Below are 15,912 nucleotides of genomic sequence, written 5' to 3' on the forward strand. Positions count from 1 at the left end.
TAGGTATACATATGTCTTTTCCCTTTTGAACATCTTCCCTCCCACCTCCATCCTCATCCCACCCCTCTAGGTTGTCACAGAGCACTGTGTTTGATCTTCCTGAGATATATAGTAAATTCCCACTGGTTGTCTGTTTTGCATATGATAATGTATATGTTTCAGTGCTACTCTTTCAATTCATTCTTTTTTTAATGCAAATTGATGGTGGTGAAGCTGGTGACTGTGGTCGGGATGGTGATGATGGCTGTGATGGTTGTTGGATGAGTGTGATCTTCTGTGGAAAATTCATTTTTTCAAAAGAGATGGCAGAGTTCACCTAAAAGCTTCATAATTCCAAAATCTGATTTGCTCACAGTAAATGTGAAAATATAGTTCTAAACTGAGAAGCAGTATTGTGTTTTGTTATAGAGGATATTTAGATTGTAATTAGATACAGAGTTGGCTAAAAAATCTGTGGAAATTAATCTTTTGTGACTAAACAAGGATTTTAAATTTAATTGAGGAAATCTACTTGTCAAAAAGACACTCTTAACAAATCAAATTTAAATTGCCTGTGAAATCCATACTTTCATGAAATTGTTTTGCCCGAGAAGGAAATATGCATGGATCACAATGGCAGAAATTCTGACAGCCAAGATAAACTTTGTCCAGCTTTGTGTGTTTTTGGCTCTTATTATCAGTTCATTTAAGATATCCTTGAAAAAATAATCAGGTCACAAAATAGAGGAGAAACAGACAAATCATTTAAAATTTTAATGTTTATTAATGTAGGTCTTCCATCAAAGTAGTTTGTGCTCACAATCAATTCAAGCGAGCAAGGGAGGTCTCTTTCCTCATTATTCAACATTACCTCTCCATCTTCCCTCAGAGGTTACCACCAAGTAAGAAGATCTCATGAGTCAATATTTTGAGGATGATTTAGTTTATTTTATTTGACATTTAGAAGATGGCAATGTAATAACTAGAAATATAAAGCAAGCATTGCAAAATCAGGAATCCGTTGTGCTTAGAGATGGCAAAGGCAAAACTTGGTGGACAGAAACAATGAACACCTGCTACAGGTCAAAATATTGAGGATCTCAATCCTACTAGTCTGAGATCAGGGCTATGGGCTGCTATCAGATGCTTAGAGGTGCTCACAGCTTTGAATTTAATTATTCCCGTGGGTTTAAACACTTTAAAGGTATGAAGACTTGAACTGCTCAAAGCAAAAAGAGAAGATACTAAAACAGTCCCAACACAGAGTCTAAATCCTACACAGCAGGGTAACAGATCTGGGAGAAGCAGACAAGATTGAATTGAGAGAAGTTGGTCTCTACAACCACCATACCGTCAGCATCTGCTAAGTGCTACTGCTACTGATGAACAGCAGCTCCATCTTTTCCCACTGGATGTCATTGTATAAGATGTCCTGCCATCACTCTCAAGAAATGAAGAATCACTGAAGCCTCAAAGTATGATATACACAACCAAAGAGAAAATTCCTAAGAAGCTCAAGTGGCAGAGTAGAGACAGTGCAGAGTAGACAGATGGATGGAGGCAGTGCTCCCACTGCCTGTGCTGTGGGAGCAAGCAGATGCCCAGCAGCACCTTCAGACCAGCTCACCTAGTGGCAGCATTGCTTCTGGCAGCTGCACTTCTGCTGACAACAGCTCTTCTGCTGGCAACAGCCCTTCCCACCACCGCAGCCACACGAGTTGCAGCTGCAGGTGCGGCGGTGGCAGCAGACCACGGGGACGCTGCAGCAGCCCCCACAGCAGCCATAGCAGCAGGGGCAGCAGCTGGTGCAGCAGCCCACCCGGTAGCATCTGCAGCTGTTGCAGCTGCCACAGCCACCACCGCAGCCACCACCGCAGCCACCGCCGCAGCCACTGCCACAGCCACCACCACAGCCACCGCCACAGCCACCACAACTTCCACAACCACAGCAGCCCATGGTGTTAGTAGAGAGGACTCAGAAGAGGTGAGGAGGGAGACTCAGGAGATGTGGGAGGTTGGATGTCGCCTTCTGCTGGGGGAGACCCTTATATACTGACACCTTTTCCTGTTTTTTGGCCCAGTTTCCCTGGAAGAGTCTCACAAGACTTTTTGTTTACTTCCTTCTTGAATACCCGTGCCATGATAACTTGCTATTTTTAGAATAGCAGCCTCATAACTTTGAGTTTTCTGTTGGGAATGAAGTACTTGTGTATCAGATCTTTAGTTTAGAAACGGAAAAGTGATGGCCAAGGTGCAGGGAAAAAGCAGCCTCAGGGGCTTCAGAATGTTGCCTGTGTGTCAGAAATGACCAGCCTAGAGATCACATGAGTGAAGAGTTGAAGAGCTCCCACAAGTGCCCCAGGGTTTTTCCACGACGCTGGGCAACAGAAATGGGGAGCTGGGAGAGACTGCTCAATGGTGAGAAGTAAATCAAAGGAGGAGGGCATGTTAAGATTTCCTTCTCTAGCTTTCAAAAGGTAAACTTAACAAAGAGATGCCAGTTGTCAATCCAGGGATACCAACGTCCTGGGAGAAGCACGGACCTGCCCAAGCCCAGGTGTCTCTGATGCAGAAGCTGCAGTGTAAGTCCCAAGAAAGACTGGCAGTGAGCTCTTTGGAGTTCCTGGACTAGCTGGGCAGGCCTCAATTCTCAACACAGTCAAGCAAGGGGGACTACTGTTTATACCTGCAAGCTACTTGGGGTGAAAGAAGGAAACTATACCCGCAGAGCCAGCTGGATGGACACCAGTCACTTCAGATAAACATTCCCCTGGGCCATTTTTGGACTGAACCGATGGGCTGGCCCCACGTCTCAAACCCAGAGAGGCATGGGAAAAGGCCAGCCACTGGATGAAATCTCTTATTTTTGTTTACCCAATTATTTAACAGACAAATGACAAGGAGGAACTTCCTCCTAGCAGATGTTAGGTGTGGGCTACACAAAATTATTGTTTTAGCATCTGACATCACACAAGTTTTCTTTTTTTGGCAGGGGCAGGGTAATCTTTAATGAACAGTCAATTTTTATAAAATAAGGACCTCAGGGAGCCAGAGAAAGCATAGCTGTGCTTTTTTTTTTTTTAAACATAATCACAATAGTACAAGATGTTTTATCAGTTTTCACAATCAATAGCCAGACCAAAAAAAAAAAAAGATAATTATAATTACAAGCCATAATGGGAACATGATTAACAACAATATAAAATAATTACATACAGTTTGGTGGGGGGGGAGGCTGCCGAGCAGAGTGATGTGGTAAGTGGGAGTACATATGTGCGTATATTTTCATCCACCCAGCCAGTCTATGTTTTTTGGTTGGTGAATTTAGTCCATTTACATTTAAGCTAATTATTGATATACGTGATCCTATCACTGTTTTCTTAATTGTTTGGGGTTTATTTTCTGTATTTTTTTGGTTTTATTTCTGTCTTTTCCTTCTCTTGTTTCCTGCCTAGAGAAGTTCCTTTAGCATTTATTGTAAAGCTGGTTTGGTGGTGCTAAATTCTCTTAACTTTTGCTTGTCTGGAGAGCTTTTCATTTCTCCTTCAAATCTGAAGGAGAGTCTTGCTGGATAGAGTATTCTTGGTTGTAGGTTCTTCCCTTTCATCACTTTAAATATATCATGCTATTCCCTTCTGGCTTGTAGAATTTCTGTTGAGAAATCAGCTGATAGCCTGACGAGAGTTTCTTTGTATGTTGTCGTTTTTCCCTTGTTGTTTTTAGTATTTTATCTCTGTCTTTAATTTTTGCCAGTTTGATTACTATGTGTCTTGGTGTGTTCCTCCTTGGGTTTGTCTTTCCTGGGACTCTCTGTGCTTCCTGGACTTGGTTGACTATTTCCTTTCCCATGCTCAGGAAGTTTTCAGCTATTATCTCTTCAAATATTTTCTCAGGTCCTTTCTCTCTCTCTTCTCCTCCTGGGACTCCTGTAATGTGAATGTTGGTGCTTTTAATGTTGCCCCAGAGGTCTCTTAGGCAGTCTGCATTTCTTTTCATTCTTTTTTCTATATTCTGCTCTGGGGCTGTGGTTTACACCATTCTGTCCTTCAGGTCATTTATCCATTCTGCCTCAATTATTCTGCTATCCATTCCTTCTAGCGTATTATTCATCTCTGTTTGTTGGTTCTTTATTTAGTTCTTCTAAGTCTTTGGTAAGCAGTTTTGTTTCTAAATTTTTAAAATTTATTTATTTAGGCTTATGGGGTCTTCATTGCTGCACGAGGGCTTTCTCTAGTTTTGGGGGGCAGGTACTCTCTAGTTGTGGTGTGCGGGCTTCTCACTGCAGTGGCTTCTTTTGCTGTGGAGCTGGGGCTCTAGGACACACAGGCTTTGGTAGTTGCGCTTCCCAGGCTCAATAGTTGTGGCACACGGGCTTAGTTGCTTCATGACATGTGGGATCTTCCCAGACCAGGGATTGAACCCGTGTCTCCTGCATTGGCAGGTGAATTCTTTACCAGTGAGCCACCTGGGAACTTTGCCTAACTTTACAGCTTCTCTGTAGAGAGGATGAAAAGTTTTAATAAGAAGCTGTTTTTATTATTGCAGTGAGCCTAACTGCAGAGAAGGAAATGGCACCCCACTCCAGTACTCTTGCCTGGAAAATCCCATGGATGGAGGAGCCTGGTAGGCTGCAGCCCATGGGGTTGCTAAGAGTCGGACACGACTGAGCGACTTCACTTTCATTTTTCACCTTCATGTATTGGGGAAGGAAATGGCAACCCACTCCAGTGTTCTTGCCTGGAGAATCCCAGCGACGGGGGAGCCTGGTGGGCTGCAGTCTATGGGGTCGCACAGAGTCAGACACGACTGAAGTGACTTAGCAGCAGCAGGTCTTTGGTAAACATTTCTTGTATCTTCTCAGTCTTTGCCTCCATTCTTTTTCTGAGATCCAGAATCATCTTCACTATATTACTCTGAATTCTTTTTCTGGAAGGTTGCTTATCTCCACTTCATTTAGTTGTTTTTCTGGCGTTTTATCTTGTTTAGGACATAACATTCTGCTTTTTCACCATGATTAACTTTCTGTAATATGGTTTTTGTTTTAGCTGCTGTGAGACTATGCTTCTTCTTCTGTCTGCTCTCTGATGGATGGGGCTAAGAATCTTGTGTAAGTTTGTTGATGGGAGAGACTGGTGATGGGAAAAACTGGGTCTTGCTCTGGTGTGCAGGGCCTTGCTCAGTAAAGTTTTAATCCAATTATCTGCTGATGGGTGGGGTTCCACTCCCTCCCTTGTAGTTGTTTGGCCTGAGGTGACCCAGCCCTGGGGTCTATGGGCTCTATGGTAGAGTTAATGGTGAACTCTGAGAGGGTTTACACCAAGGAGGACCTTCCTGGACTGATAATGCCTGTGCCCCGGTCCCTGTGGTAGCCCCTGCTGACCTATGCCTCCACAGGAGGCCCTCCAACACTAACAGGTAGTTTTGGTTCAGTCTCCTGTGGGTTAGCTGTTCCTTTCCTCTGGGTCTTGGTGCATGCAAAATTTTGTTTGTGCCCTTGAAGACTGGAGTCTCTATTTTCCCCAGTCCTCTGGAAGTTCTATAATCAAATCCCACTGGCTTTAAGATTAGATTCCCTGGGGATTCCCAGTTCCTTTGTCAGATCCCCAGGCTGGAAAGCCTGATGTGGGGTTCAGAACTATCAGAACAGTGTGAGAACTCCTTTGGTATTATTGTTCTCCAGTTTGTGGGTCACTCACATGGAGGATATGGGATTTGATTTGATTGTGATTGTGCTCCTCCTACTGTCTCGCTGCAGCTCCTTCTTTGTCTTTGGACATGGGGTGTTTTTATTTGATGGGTTCCAGTGCCCTCCTGTTGATGGTTGTTCAACAGCTAGTTGCAATTTTGGTGTTCTTGGAGGAGGAGAGGAGTGTGTGTCTTTCTACTCTGTTAAATTGGACTGGAAACCATACCTGCGTTTTAAGGTGAGATGTTAAGGATGCTCTTTCTGTTTGGGGTCTGGTTTTTCACTTATTCTTCCAAGAGGTTTTTGTAACTTAGTGGATAAGCAGTGAATCTCAGTAGATAGAAAAACAATCTTTTTTCCTAATCTGTGGTAACTAAGAAGCATATGTTAAAAAATGGGACTTTTACCTGACTCCAGATGCAAACTGTCACGGTTATAAAAAATGAGGATAGTTCTTAAATATTTCAGGCATTTAATACAACAGCTGGCTGTTGAATATGTACAAGGGGTCAGGCACTATTCTAGTCCCTGGGGCAAAACATACATACACGTGTAAGTTCTTAGGAGCGCAAAGCTGTTCGAAGTGTGTTCTAATCCAAATATAGCTTTAAGAGACAGGTAATGGTTTAAAATAGCAATAGTAACTGGACACAGTCTCAACAAGGAAGGATGTGAGTCTTGTGAGGTATCTTAGAGGAAGTGGGATGAACAACAAGGCACAAACTGTATATTCTTGGCTCAGCTCCTGAAGATGGTATATAAGGGTCCCCCTAGAAGAAGGTGACATTCAACCTCCCTCACATCCTGAGACTCCCTCCTCACCTCTCCTGAGTCCAAGTCCTCTCTACTGACACCATGGGCTGCTGTGGTTGTGGAAGTTGTGGTGGCTGCGGCGGTGGCTGCGGCGGTGGCTGCGGCAGTGGCTGCGGTGGTGGCTGCGGTGGTGGCTGTGGCAGCTGCAACAGCTGCAGATGCTACCGGGTGGGCTGCTGCACCAGCTGCTGCCCCTGCTGCTATGGCTGCTGTGGGGGCTGCTGTAGCGTCCCCGTGGTCTGCTGCCACCGCCGCACCTGCAGCTGCAACTCGTGTGGCTGCGGTGGTGGGAAGGGCTGTTGCCAGCAGAAGAGCTGTTGTCAGCAGAAGTGCAGCTGCCAGAAGCAATGCTGCCACTAGGTGAGCTGGTCTGAAGGTGCTGCTGGGCATCTGCTTGTTCCCACTGCTGAGACTGCTCTCCATCCATCCATCTGTACTGTGCTCTCTCTTTGGCACCTGGGCTTTATGGTACTTCCCTCTGGTTCTCATGCTCTGACTTTAAGTATCTTTTTCCATTTTTTAATATAGTCACACATGGATATTTTATTCAAAGTTATCCAAGAAAAATGATGGAGGGCATTTTGCCTACTAAGCTCAGCAAAATGAGGTAATGATTCTCACTTTTTTTGTGAAATTCTTTTCTGTCTTTGCCTTGTCTTCTTGTGTTTACCATAAATATCTGTCCTTCCTGTGGCCATAGAGTTTTTTTTAATAGATTATGTCCTAAAAATGTCTTAATAAAATACAAAAATAAATTCTGAACCTTTGCTCTTATTTTATCCTTAGAGATATTCTTATTAAACTGGTATTAATTATAGTTTCCCATGGCTTGGGGCTGTCAAGGATACACGAATAATTATGCCCTGGTGTGGTTTACAATCTTATTTACTCTACAATCCAGCCATACACAAATAACCATGAACACAAAACAGAATAACAATAAACATACCAGGAGACCATGACGTCATGTGTCATGGCAGGAGGGACTCCTCACTGTTGGGTGAGAAACGGGTGCAACAAGTAGAGGGACTTCAAGAAAGAGATGACATTTTGAGCTGTTTTGCAGAATTAGTAAGACTGTGACAAGTGGAGATAGTTGGAGGCAGACATTCTAGAAGGAGGGCAAACAAGTGATGGATGGAAAAGTTCAAAGCACATATGGAAACTAGCAAGCCATGTGTTTGACCTAAGTACGAGCATATAAATATAAATAGTTAGAAATAAGCACTGAAAAGATGCTAAATCTATCATTTACAATGACAGCAATGACCAGCACACACATTGCCCTTAAAATCCAGGCACTTTTCTAACAACGCCCCTGTTTTGAAAGAAGCACTATTACAATGCCCTCTGCACAGAGAAGTTAAATGACTTGTTTGAGCACACAGCTGCAGCTGGTGGAGCTCTGACATGCAGCAATGCTGTTGCCAGTGAAGGTTTTCAAGAAGGAACTTGGTGCAGCCACCTGCACAGTTAATGGTTTATGGGGAGAACTGAAGTTACATCACGTTCCTGGGACAAGCAATAAGAACTGAAACAGTGGCAGAGTCGCGTATTTGTGGGCAAATACAAAACCCAGCAAATGTCTCTGATGTCGTGATTACAGAATAGGCAAGGTGGGACCACAGTGATCGCTGTGGACTGAATTGTATCCCCCAAGCTCACGTTGTTGTTGTTCAGTTTCTCAGTGGTGCCCGACTCTTTGTGACCCCAGGGACTGCAGCACACTGGGCTTCCCTGTCCTTCTCTGTCTCCTGGAGTTTGCTCAAACTCATGTCCATTGAGTCGGTGATGCCATCCAACCTACTGATCCTCTTTCACCCTCTTTTCCTCCTGCCCTCAATCTTTCCCAGCATAACGATCTTTTCCAATGAGTCAGCTCTTTGCATCAGTTGGTCAAAGTATTGGAGCTTCAGCATCAGTCCTTCCGGTGAATATTCAGAGTTGGTTTCCCTTAGAATTGACTGGTTGGATCTCCATGCTGTCCATGGGACACTCGAGAATCTTCTCTAACACCACAATTGGAAAACATCAATTCTTTGGTGCTCAACCTTCTTTATGGTCCATTCTCACATCCACACATGACTACTGGAAAAACCATAGCTTTGACTACATGGACCTTTGTCAGTAAAATGATATCTCTGTTTTTTAATATGTTATCTAGGTTTGTCACAGCTTTTCTTCTAAGGAGCAGGTGTCTTTTAATTTCATGGCTGCAGTCACCATCTGCAGTGATTTTGGAGCTCAAGAAAATAAAATCTGTTACTGTTTCCACTTTTTCCCCATCTATTTGCCATGAAGTGATGGGACCAGAAGCCATAGTCTTAGTTTTTTGAATGCTGAGTTTCAAGTTAGCCTTTTCACTCTCCTTTTTCACCTTCATCAAGAGGCTCTTTAGTTCCTCTTTGCTTCCTGCCATTAGGGTGGTATCATCTGCATACCTGTGGTTGTAGATAGTTCTCCTGAAACTCTTGATTCCAGCCTGTGATTCATCCAGCTTGGCATTTTTCATGATGTACTCTGCATAGAAGTTAAATAAACAAGGTGAAAATATACAGACTCCCTTGCAGACTCCCTTTCCAATTTTGAAACAATCAGTAGTTCCATGTAAGGCTCTAACTGTTGCTTCTTGCCCTGCATACAGGTTTCTCAGCAGACAGGTAAGGTAGTCTGGGATTTCCATCTTGTGAAGAATTTTCCACAGTATGTTGTAATCCATACAGTCAAAAGCTTTAGTGTAGTCAATGAAGCAGAAGTAGATGTTTTTCTGGAATTCTCATGTTTTTTTTCTGTGACTTTCACTTTTCACTTTCATGCATTGGAGAAGGAAATGGCAATACACTCCAGTGTTCTTGCCTGGAGAATCACAGCCCGGGTGGGCTGCTGTCTATGGGGTCACACAGAGTTGGACATGACTGAAGTGACTTAGCAGCAGCAGCAGCAATGGATGTTGGCAATTTGATCTCTGGTTCCTCTGCCTTTTCTAAACTCAGTTTGTACATCTGAAATTTTTTGGTTCATGTACTGCTGAAGCCTATCTTGAAGGATTTTGAGCATTACCTCACTAGCATGTGAAATGAGCACAATTGTATGGTAGTTTGAAGATTCTTTGGTGTTGCATTTCATTGGGATTATAATGAAGATGATTTCCATTTTCCAGTTTTATCTGTCTCCAAGGGAAACAGAGACTCTTGGAGGACACAAACAAAACCTTGTGTGATCAGGACCCAGGGAAAAGGACCAGTGACCACACAGGAGACTGAGCTAGACCTGCCTGTGAGTGTTTCAGGGTCTCCTGCAGAGCTGTGGTCGGCAGTGGCCTGCTGCAGGGACAGGAGCACTGGCAGCAGTAGTCCTGAGAGGCGTGTTGGTATAAGGCCTTTTGGAGATGCCAGTAACCCTATCACAGAGTCATAGACTCCAAGACTGGGTCAGTTCAGTTCAGTTCAGCTCAGTGATTCAGTCGTGTCCGACTCTTTGCAACTCCATGGACTGCAGCACACCAGGCCTCCCTGTCCATCATCAACTCCCAGAGTTTACTCAAACTCATGTCCATTGAGTCGGTGATGCCCTCCAACTATCTCATTCTCTGTAAAATATTCACATGCTTCCAGAGTCAAATGTACAAAACAAGGTACACTGAGAAAAGTGCGACTTCTGTTCCCTCTTGCCTTCTACTGGCAACTATATATATATCTCTTATAGATAAATAAATATATATATTTATAGATAAATATATATAGGCTACCCACTCCAGTATTCTTGGGCTTCCCTGGTGGCTCAGCTGGCAAAGAATCTGCCTGCAGTGCAAGAGACCTGGGTTTGATCCCTGTGTTGGGAAGATCCCTTGGAGAAGGGAAAGGCTACCCACTCCAGTATTCTGGCCTGGAGAATTCTATGGACTACAGTCCATGGGGTTGCAGAGTTGGACACGACTGAGGGACTTTCACTTTCATATATATATATATATACACATGTATGTATATATATGCATATATGTGTGTATGTGTGTGTGTGCACTCAGTTGCTCAGTTGTGTCCAACTCTTTGTGACCCACCCCATGGACTATAGCCAGGTTACTCTGACCATGGGCTATCCCAGGCAAGAATACTGGAGTGAGTTGCTGTTTCCTACAACAGAGGATCTTACCAACTCAGGGGTTGAACCCTTGTCTCCTGCATCTCCTGCATTGGCAGGCAGATTCTTTACCACTGTGCCACCTGGGAAGCCCATAAACTTCTATATTGTTTGAATTTTTCCAAGCAAGGTGTTGTGTGATCAGAAGACAGAAAGGTTTGCTGGGGGGCAGCAATGAGTAGAGCATGGGGGTGCCTGGTTTAAGGTTAGTGATGAGACAAAAAGGGTACCTCCTGCAGAGAGCTCTTTTCTGCAAAAGGCTTTTCCCGCCAAAAGCTGCTTATACCGAGAGTCTGATTTCCTAATTGCTCAAGTACCAATGTCTTCAAGATCCTCCCAAGTCTTTTTTCTGAACTGAATTTTTTCAATTCTCCTCTATCAGTCTATATTTGCATTAACTCATACACTTTCTTCCACCATTTCTGATGTCAAGAATTCAGTGGTTGTTTTTCCACCTGGAATATGCTTTCTGCCATCCCCAAATCTATAAGGTCAATTCCTAGTGCTGTCTCTGCCTTTCATGATGTGCTGGGATTCAAGGCATCACTTTTGTCTCTTGTCCGTAGCCTTTTGCTTGGCCTGCTCTTTAGGCACTTGCTATATCCTGCTGCAGATTTCAATGGTGCCCTCCCTCATCAAAAATTTACATGTTGAAATCCTAACCTCCAGGGCCTCAGAATGTGACCTGACTTAGAAACAGGGTCATTGCAGACATAATTAGTTGAGGTGAGGTCATACCGGAGTAGGGTGAACCCCTAATTGAGTAGGACTGAGGTCTTTATAAGAAAACAGCCATGGGAGAACACCATGTGATAACAAGGGCAGCTTCCAGCCAAGAAAATCAGTCCTGAATATTCACTGGAAGGACTGATGCTGAAGCTGAAACTCCAATACTTTGGCCACCTGATGTGAAGAACTGACTCATTTGAAAAGACCCTGATGCTGGGAAAGATTGAAGGCAAGAGAAGGGGATGACAGAGGATGAGCTGGTTGGATGGCATCACCGACTCAATGGACATGAATTTGAGTAAGTTCCGGGAGTTGGTGATGGACAGGGAGGCCTGGTGTGCACAGTCTGTGGGGTTGCAAAGAGTCCGACTGAGCAACTGAACTGAACTGAACTGAACTGCCATACAGTAGGCATAAGTATACATATGTCCCCTCTCTCTTGAACCTTGATTTTGTTTTTAAAGGTGGTGGGTGGAGTGGTTTTCTGGTGCTTTGAGAATTTCCTAAAACAAATAGTTCATTTATTAAATACTCTTTATGAAGCATAGTGTGAATAGTGTATAGTGTGAAAGTTGCTCAGTCATATTCGACTCTTTGCGACCCCATGGAATATACAGTCCATGGAATTCTCCCGGCCAGAATACTGGAGTGGGTAGCCTTTCCCTTCTCCAGTGGATCTTCCCAACCCAGGGATCGAACCCAGGTCTTCCTCTGACCTCTGGAAGTGTGAAAAAATACATTTCTGTTGTTTTCACTCACCCAATTTGTGGAACTTTGTTACAGAAATCTTAGGAAATTAACACAGGGTTAAGTATCCTGCATTTGAGTGGCACATAAAGACCTGCTATTGGTTTCTTCCATTTGGTTCTACATCTGGCACTTTTCTGAGCTCTCTTACTAGATGTAATGATTTATCAGTTGGTTCTATTAATATTTCTAAGTATCCCGGTCTTGTTTCTAACAGTAACTAGAATATAGCCAAAGTCTTTTCATTAAATATAATATTTTTTGTAAGTTACCTGGAAATTTCCAGGTAGTAACTGATATTCTTTATATTCTCAAAGACCAAAAACAGATTTCAAATTTTATAAGAATTTTTCTGTATAAGTTAAGATAGTTTTCTAAATTTTCTCCTTCAGCATAGTGAATTAGCGAATTTTATAAGTGAATTGTTTCTACACATTCCTTTTCTGGCAAGATCTTTAATTTGGAATCCATATGACATTTGTCTCAAAAAATAATAAAGGTAGTTTTCATTCTTTTTTTTTATTTTATAACACAGATTCATAAGAAAGGAATTAAGTATTTTAAAGAATTTGTTAAGTTTATCTAAGAGGGTTTTGAAAATGTATGTATTTGTTTAACCTTTTCAAAAAGTCACAAGTAAATGAAAAAGTGAAAAACTTGATTGCTAGTAGAAGGCAAGAGGGAACAGAAGTCGCACTTTTCTCAGTGTACCTTGTTTTGTACATTTGACTCTGGAAGCATGTGAATATTTTACATAATTATTCAACACAATTCACATTTGAAAATCTATAAAAATGGAAAATAAAACGAAACAGAGGTGCTTCAATGTGAACTGAGTAGGCAGTATAACCAAAAAGGAATCATTTCAAGCAACTTAAAAGCACAATAATTTGACTTGTACGTCTCTAGTGAAATATATGCTAAGGACAAATGAACTACAAAAGCGGACGAAAGAACTAAAAAGAAAGCAGACAAAACTGGCGTTTGGTGACCCAATATTTGGTGGTTGTTTGCTATTGTCAGACTGAGACTGTTGAGCACTTATGTTGCTGTTAACTGGTAAACCAGATTTTGGTATAGAAGGAAGAGGATACGGATGTGAGCTAAGTTGGTAAAGCCTCTGTAGTCTTGATTTTGAATGAGAACTATTTATATGAGCTAATGATGTATTTGGAGAAGGCAATGGCACCCCACTCCAGTACTCTTGCCTGCAAAATCCCATGGACGGAGGAGCTTGGTAGGGTGCAGTCCATGGGGTTGCTAAGAGTCGGACTCGACTGAGTGACTTCACTTTCACTTTTCACTTTCATGCATTGGAGAAGGAAATGGCAACCCACTCCAGTGTTCTTGCCTGGAGAATCCCAGGGATGGGGGAGCCTGGTAGGCTGCCATCTATGGGGTCGCACAGAGTCGGACAGGACTGAAGGGACTTAGCAGCAGCAGTAGCAATGATGTATTTAAATTTTCCTATTCTGTCTGCTGAGAAGATCTGGAAAGCACTGCTTAGCCTACTAGCAATGACTACTCCTAGGGCGTAGACTGTGGTCCCTAAATACCATTTACTTCATAAAAAGCTGTTGAGACAACTTAGAAACCAACTTAGAGAAGTTCCCACTGGCCAAATATAAGACAGTTTGAGTATCACTAAAAATGTTATAATGATGAATTGCAATATTATGTTAAATGGAAAATTTAACTAGGCATAAAATTATGGATTCAAAGAGTTTTTATTTCAAAAATTTAAAACATTACTTTATTGTATTTTTGGTACCAGTGTTGCTACTTAAAAATATGATGTCACTTTCCTTGTTCTGTGTGTGGTGTGCGTGTGTGTGTGCTGTGACCATTTCTGTTCCGCAATAATGAAGGTCTTAGTCAATGCTATGCTCCTCTAGTAGCTCAGATGGTAAAGCATCTGTGTGCAATGCAGGAGACCTGGGTTCAGTCCCTGAGCTGGGAAGATCCTCTGGAGAAGGAAATGGCAACCCACTCCAGAATTCTTGCCTGGAGAATTCCATGGACAGAGGAGCCTGGTGGGCTATAGCCCACGGGGTTGCAAAGAAACCCAACTGAGTGACTAACACACACCTAGTCAATTCTACTAATGCAGGAAAAAAAATGTGAGAGAGATAAGGATCAAAATGGAAAAATCAAATCATCATTATTTGTAGGTGATATAATTGTGTCTCTAGCAATCACAGTGAACCTCCAATCCCTGAATAAGATGGAAATGCTCCTGGAAAGTGACATAAAAAATCAGTAATGTTTTATACACTAACAACAACTAACAAAAATGTAATAAGGGTAGGACATGCAGGCATGCTCAGTTGCTCAGTCATGTCTGACTTTTTTGACCCCACGGATCGTAGCCCTCTGTCCATGGAATTTTTATGCAAAAATACTGGAATGGGCTGACATTTCCTACTACAGGGGATCTTCTCAACCCAGGGATTGAACTTACTCATGTCTCTTGCATCTTCTGCACTGGCAGGAGGATTCTTTACCACCTGAGAAGCCCGGGGTAAGGACATGTTTTACTATTCTAACAAAAGCTATAAGCATCTAGGAATAAATTTAGAGAAAATGTGGAATACAATCTTTGAGAAAAAAATAACAAAATATTTAAAGGGCATAAAGGAAAATCTGAACTAATGAAGGCATATGCAAGGATCACAGATGGAAAGAGGATAGTTTTGTCAGGATTTCTGTTTTCTTTCAAATAAATATATCAGTTTAATGTAATTCCAAACAAAACTTGAAAAGATTTTTAAAGGTAAATATAAAACCCGACCAAATATATTTTTAAAGTGCCTAGAACCCAACAGAAAAAAAGCAAATAAACTATACAAATGGAGCATTTACATAAAAAGAAATTAAAATAATTTCCAATCTTAAGGAAATTCAAGTTAAAACTATAATGATATGCCATAACCTCTCAGATTAGGGAGTGTACATGTGGGTGGGAGAGAAAGGAGATATTCCAGTTAGTAAAGATTCAAGGAAACAGTAGCTATCATACACTGTTGGAAGTATAAACTGATAACACCCCATTTTGGAAAGCAACTTGGCAGTAGCTTTTCGCTTCTGCATACAGTCCAAATCAGCAATTAAATTTTTAAGTTCATGTTTCAAAATAACTTCTAAGTCATACAAGAAAATATGTACAGAGGTATTTATTGCAGCATTATGTACAATGGCACAATTTAAATGAAAAATTCCTAAATCAATAAATTCCAGTAGTCATGTATAGATGTGAGAATTGGATGTAAAGAAGGCTCAGTGCTTTCTAACTGTGGTGTTGGAGAAGACTTTTGAGAGTCCCTTGGACTGCAAGGAGATCCAACCAGTCCATCCTAAAGGAAATCAACCCTGAATATTCATTGGAAAGACTGATGCTGAAGCAGAAACTCCAATACTTTGGCCACCTGATGCAAACAACTGATTCATTGGAAAAGACCCTGATTCTGGGAAAGATTGAGGGCAGGAGAAGGGATGAGACAGAGGATGAGATGGTTGGATGGCATCACCGACTCAATGGACATGAGTCTGAGCAAACTCAGGGAGATACTGAAGGACGGGGAAGCCTGGCATGCTCAGTTCATGGGGTCACAAAGAGTCGCACTCAACTGAGTGCTGGAACAACAACAACAATATTTTCATACTATAGATTATGATATAACAGTTATAAATACAGATTATATATTAAATTATATCCTGACAAATCTATCATAAGTTGAAGATAACAAAAATTGGAATACATTTAATGCCCCTAACTTACTGAACATCATAGCTTACCTAGTTTACCTTAAACATGCTCCTAA

General features: G+C 42.1%; 2 protein-coding genes across 2 annotated transcripts; one reads left to right on the forward strand and one right to left on the reverse strand.

The window, feature by feature from the left end:
• Window positions 1-1,606: 1,606 nt before the first annotated feature.
• LOC139185740 (small cysteine and glycine repeat-containing protein 7-like) lies at window positions 1,607-1,936 on the reverse strand. Its single transcript, XM_070798480.1, has one exon. It carries the CDS (start codon window positions 1,934-1,936, stop codon window positions 1,607-1,609), a length of 330 nt encoding a protein of 109 aa, XP_070654581.1.
• Window positions 1,937-6,520: 4,584 nt separating this feature from the next.
• On the forward strand, window positions 6,521-6,838 carry LOC139185741 (small cysteine and glycine repeat-containing protein 7-like). Its single transcript, XM_070798496.1, has one exon. It carries the CDS (start codon window positions 6,521-6,523, stop codon window positions 6,836-6,838), a length of 318 nt encoding a protein of 105 aa, XP_070654597.1.
• Window positions 6,839-15,912: the final 9,074 nt, after the last annotated feature.

The sequence above is a fragment of the Bos indicus genome, chromosome 2 (assembly GCF_029378745.1).
Source record: "Bos indicus isolate NIAB-ARS_2022 breed Sahiwal x Tharparkar chromosome 2, NIAB-ARS_B.indTharparkar_mat_pri_1.0, whole genome shotgun sequence".
Classification (NCBI taxonomy): domain Eukaryota; kingdom Metazoa; phylum Chordata; class Mammalia; order Artiodactyla; family Bovidae; genus Bos; species Bos indicus.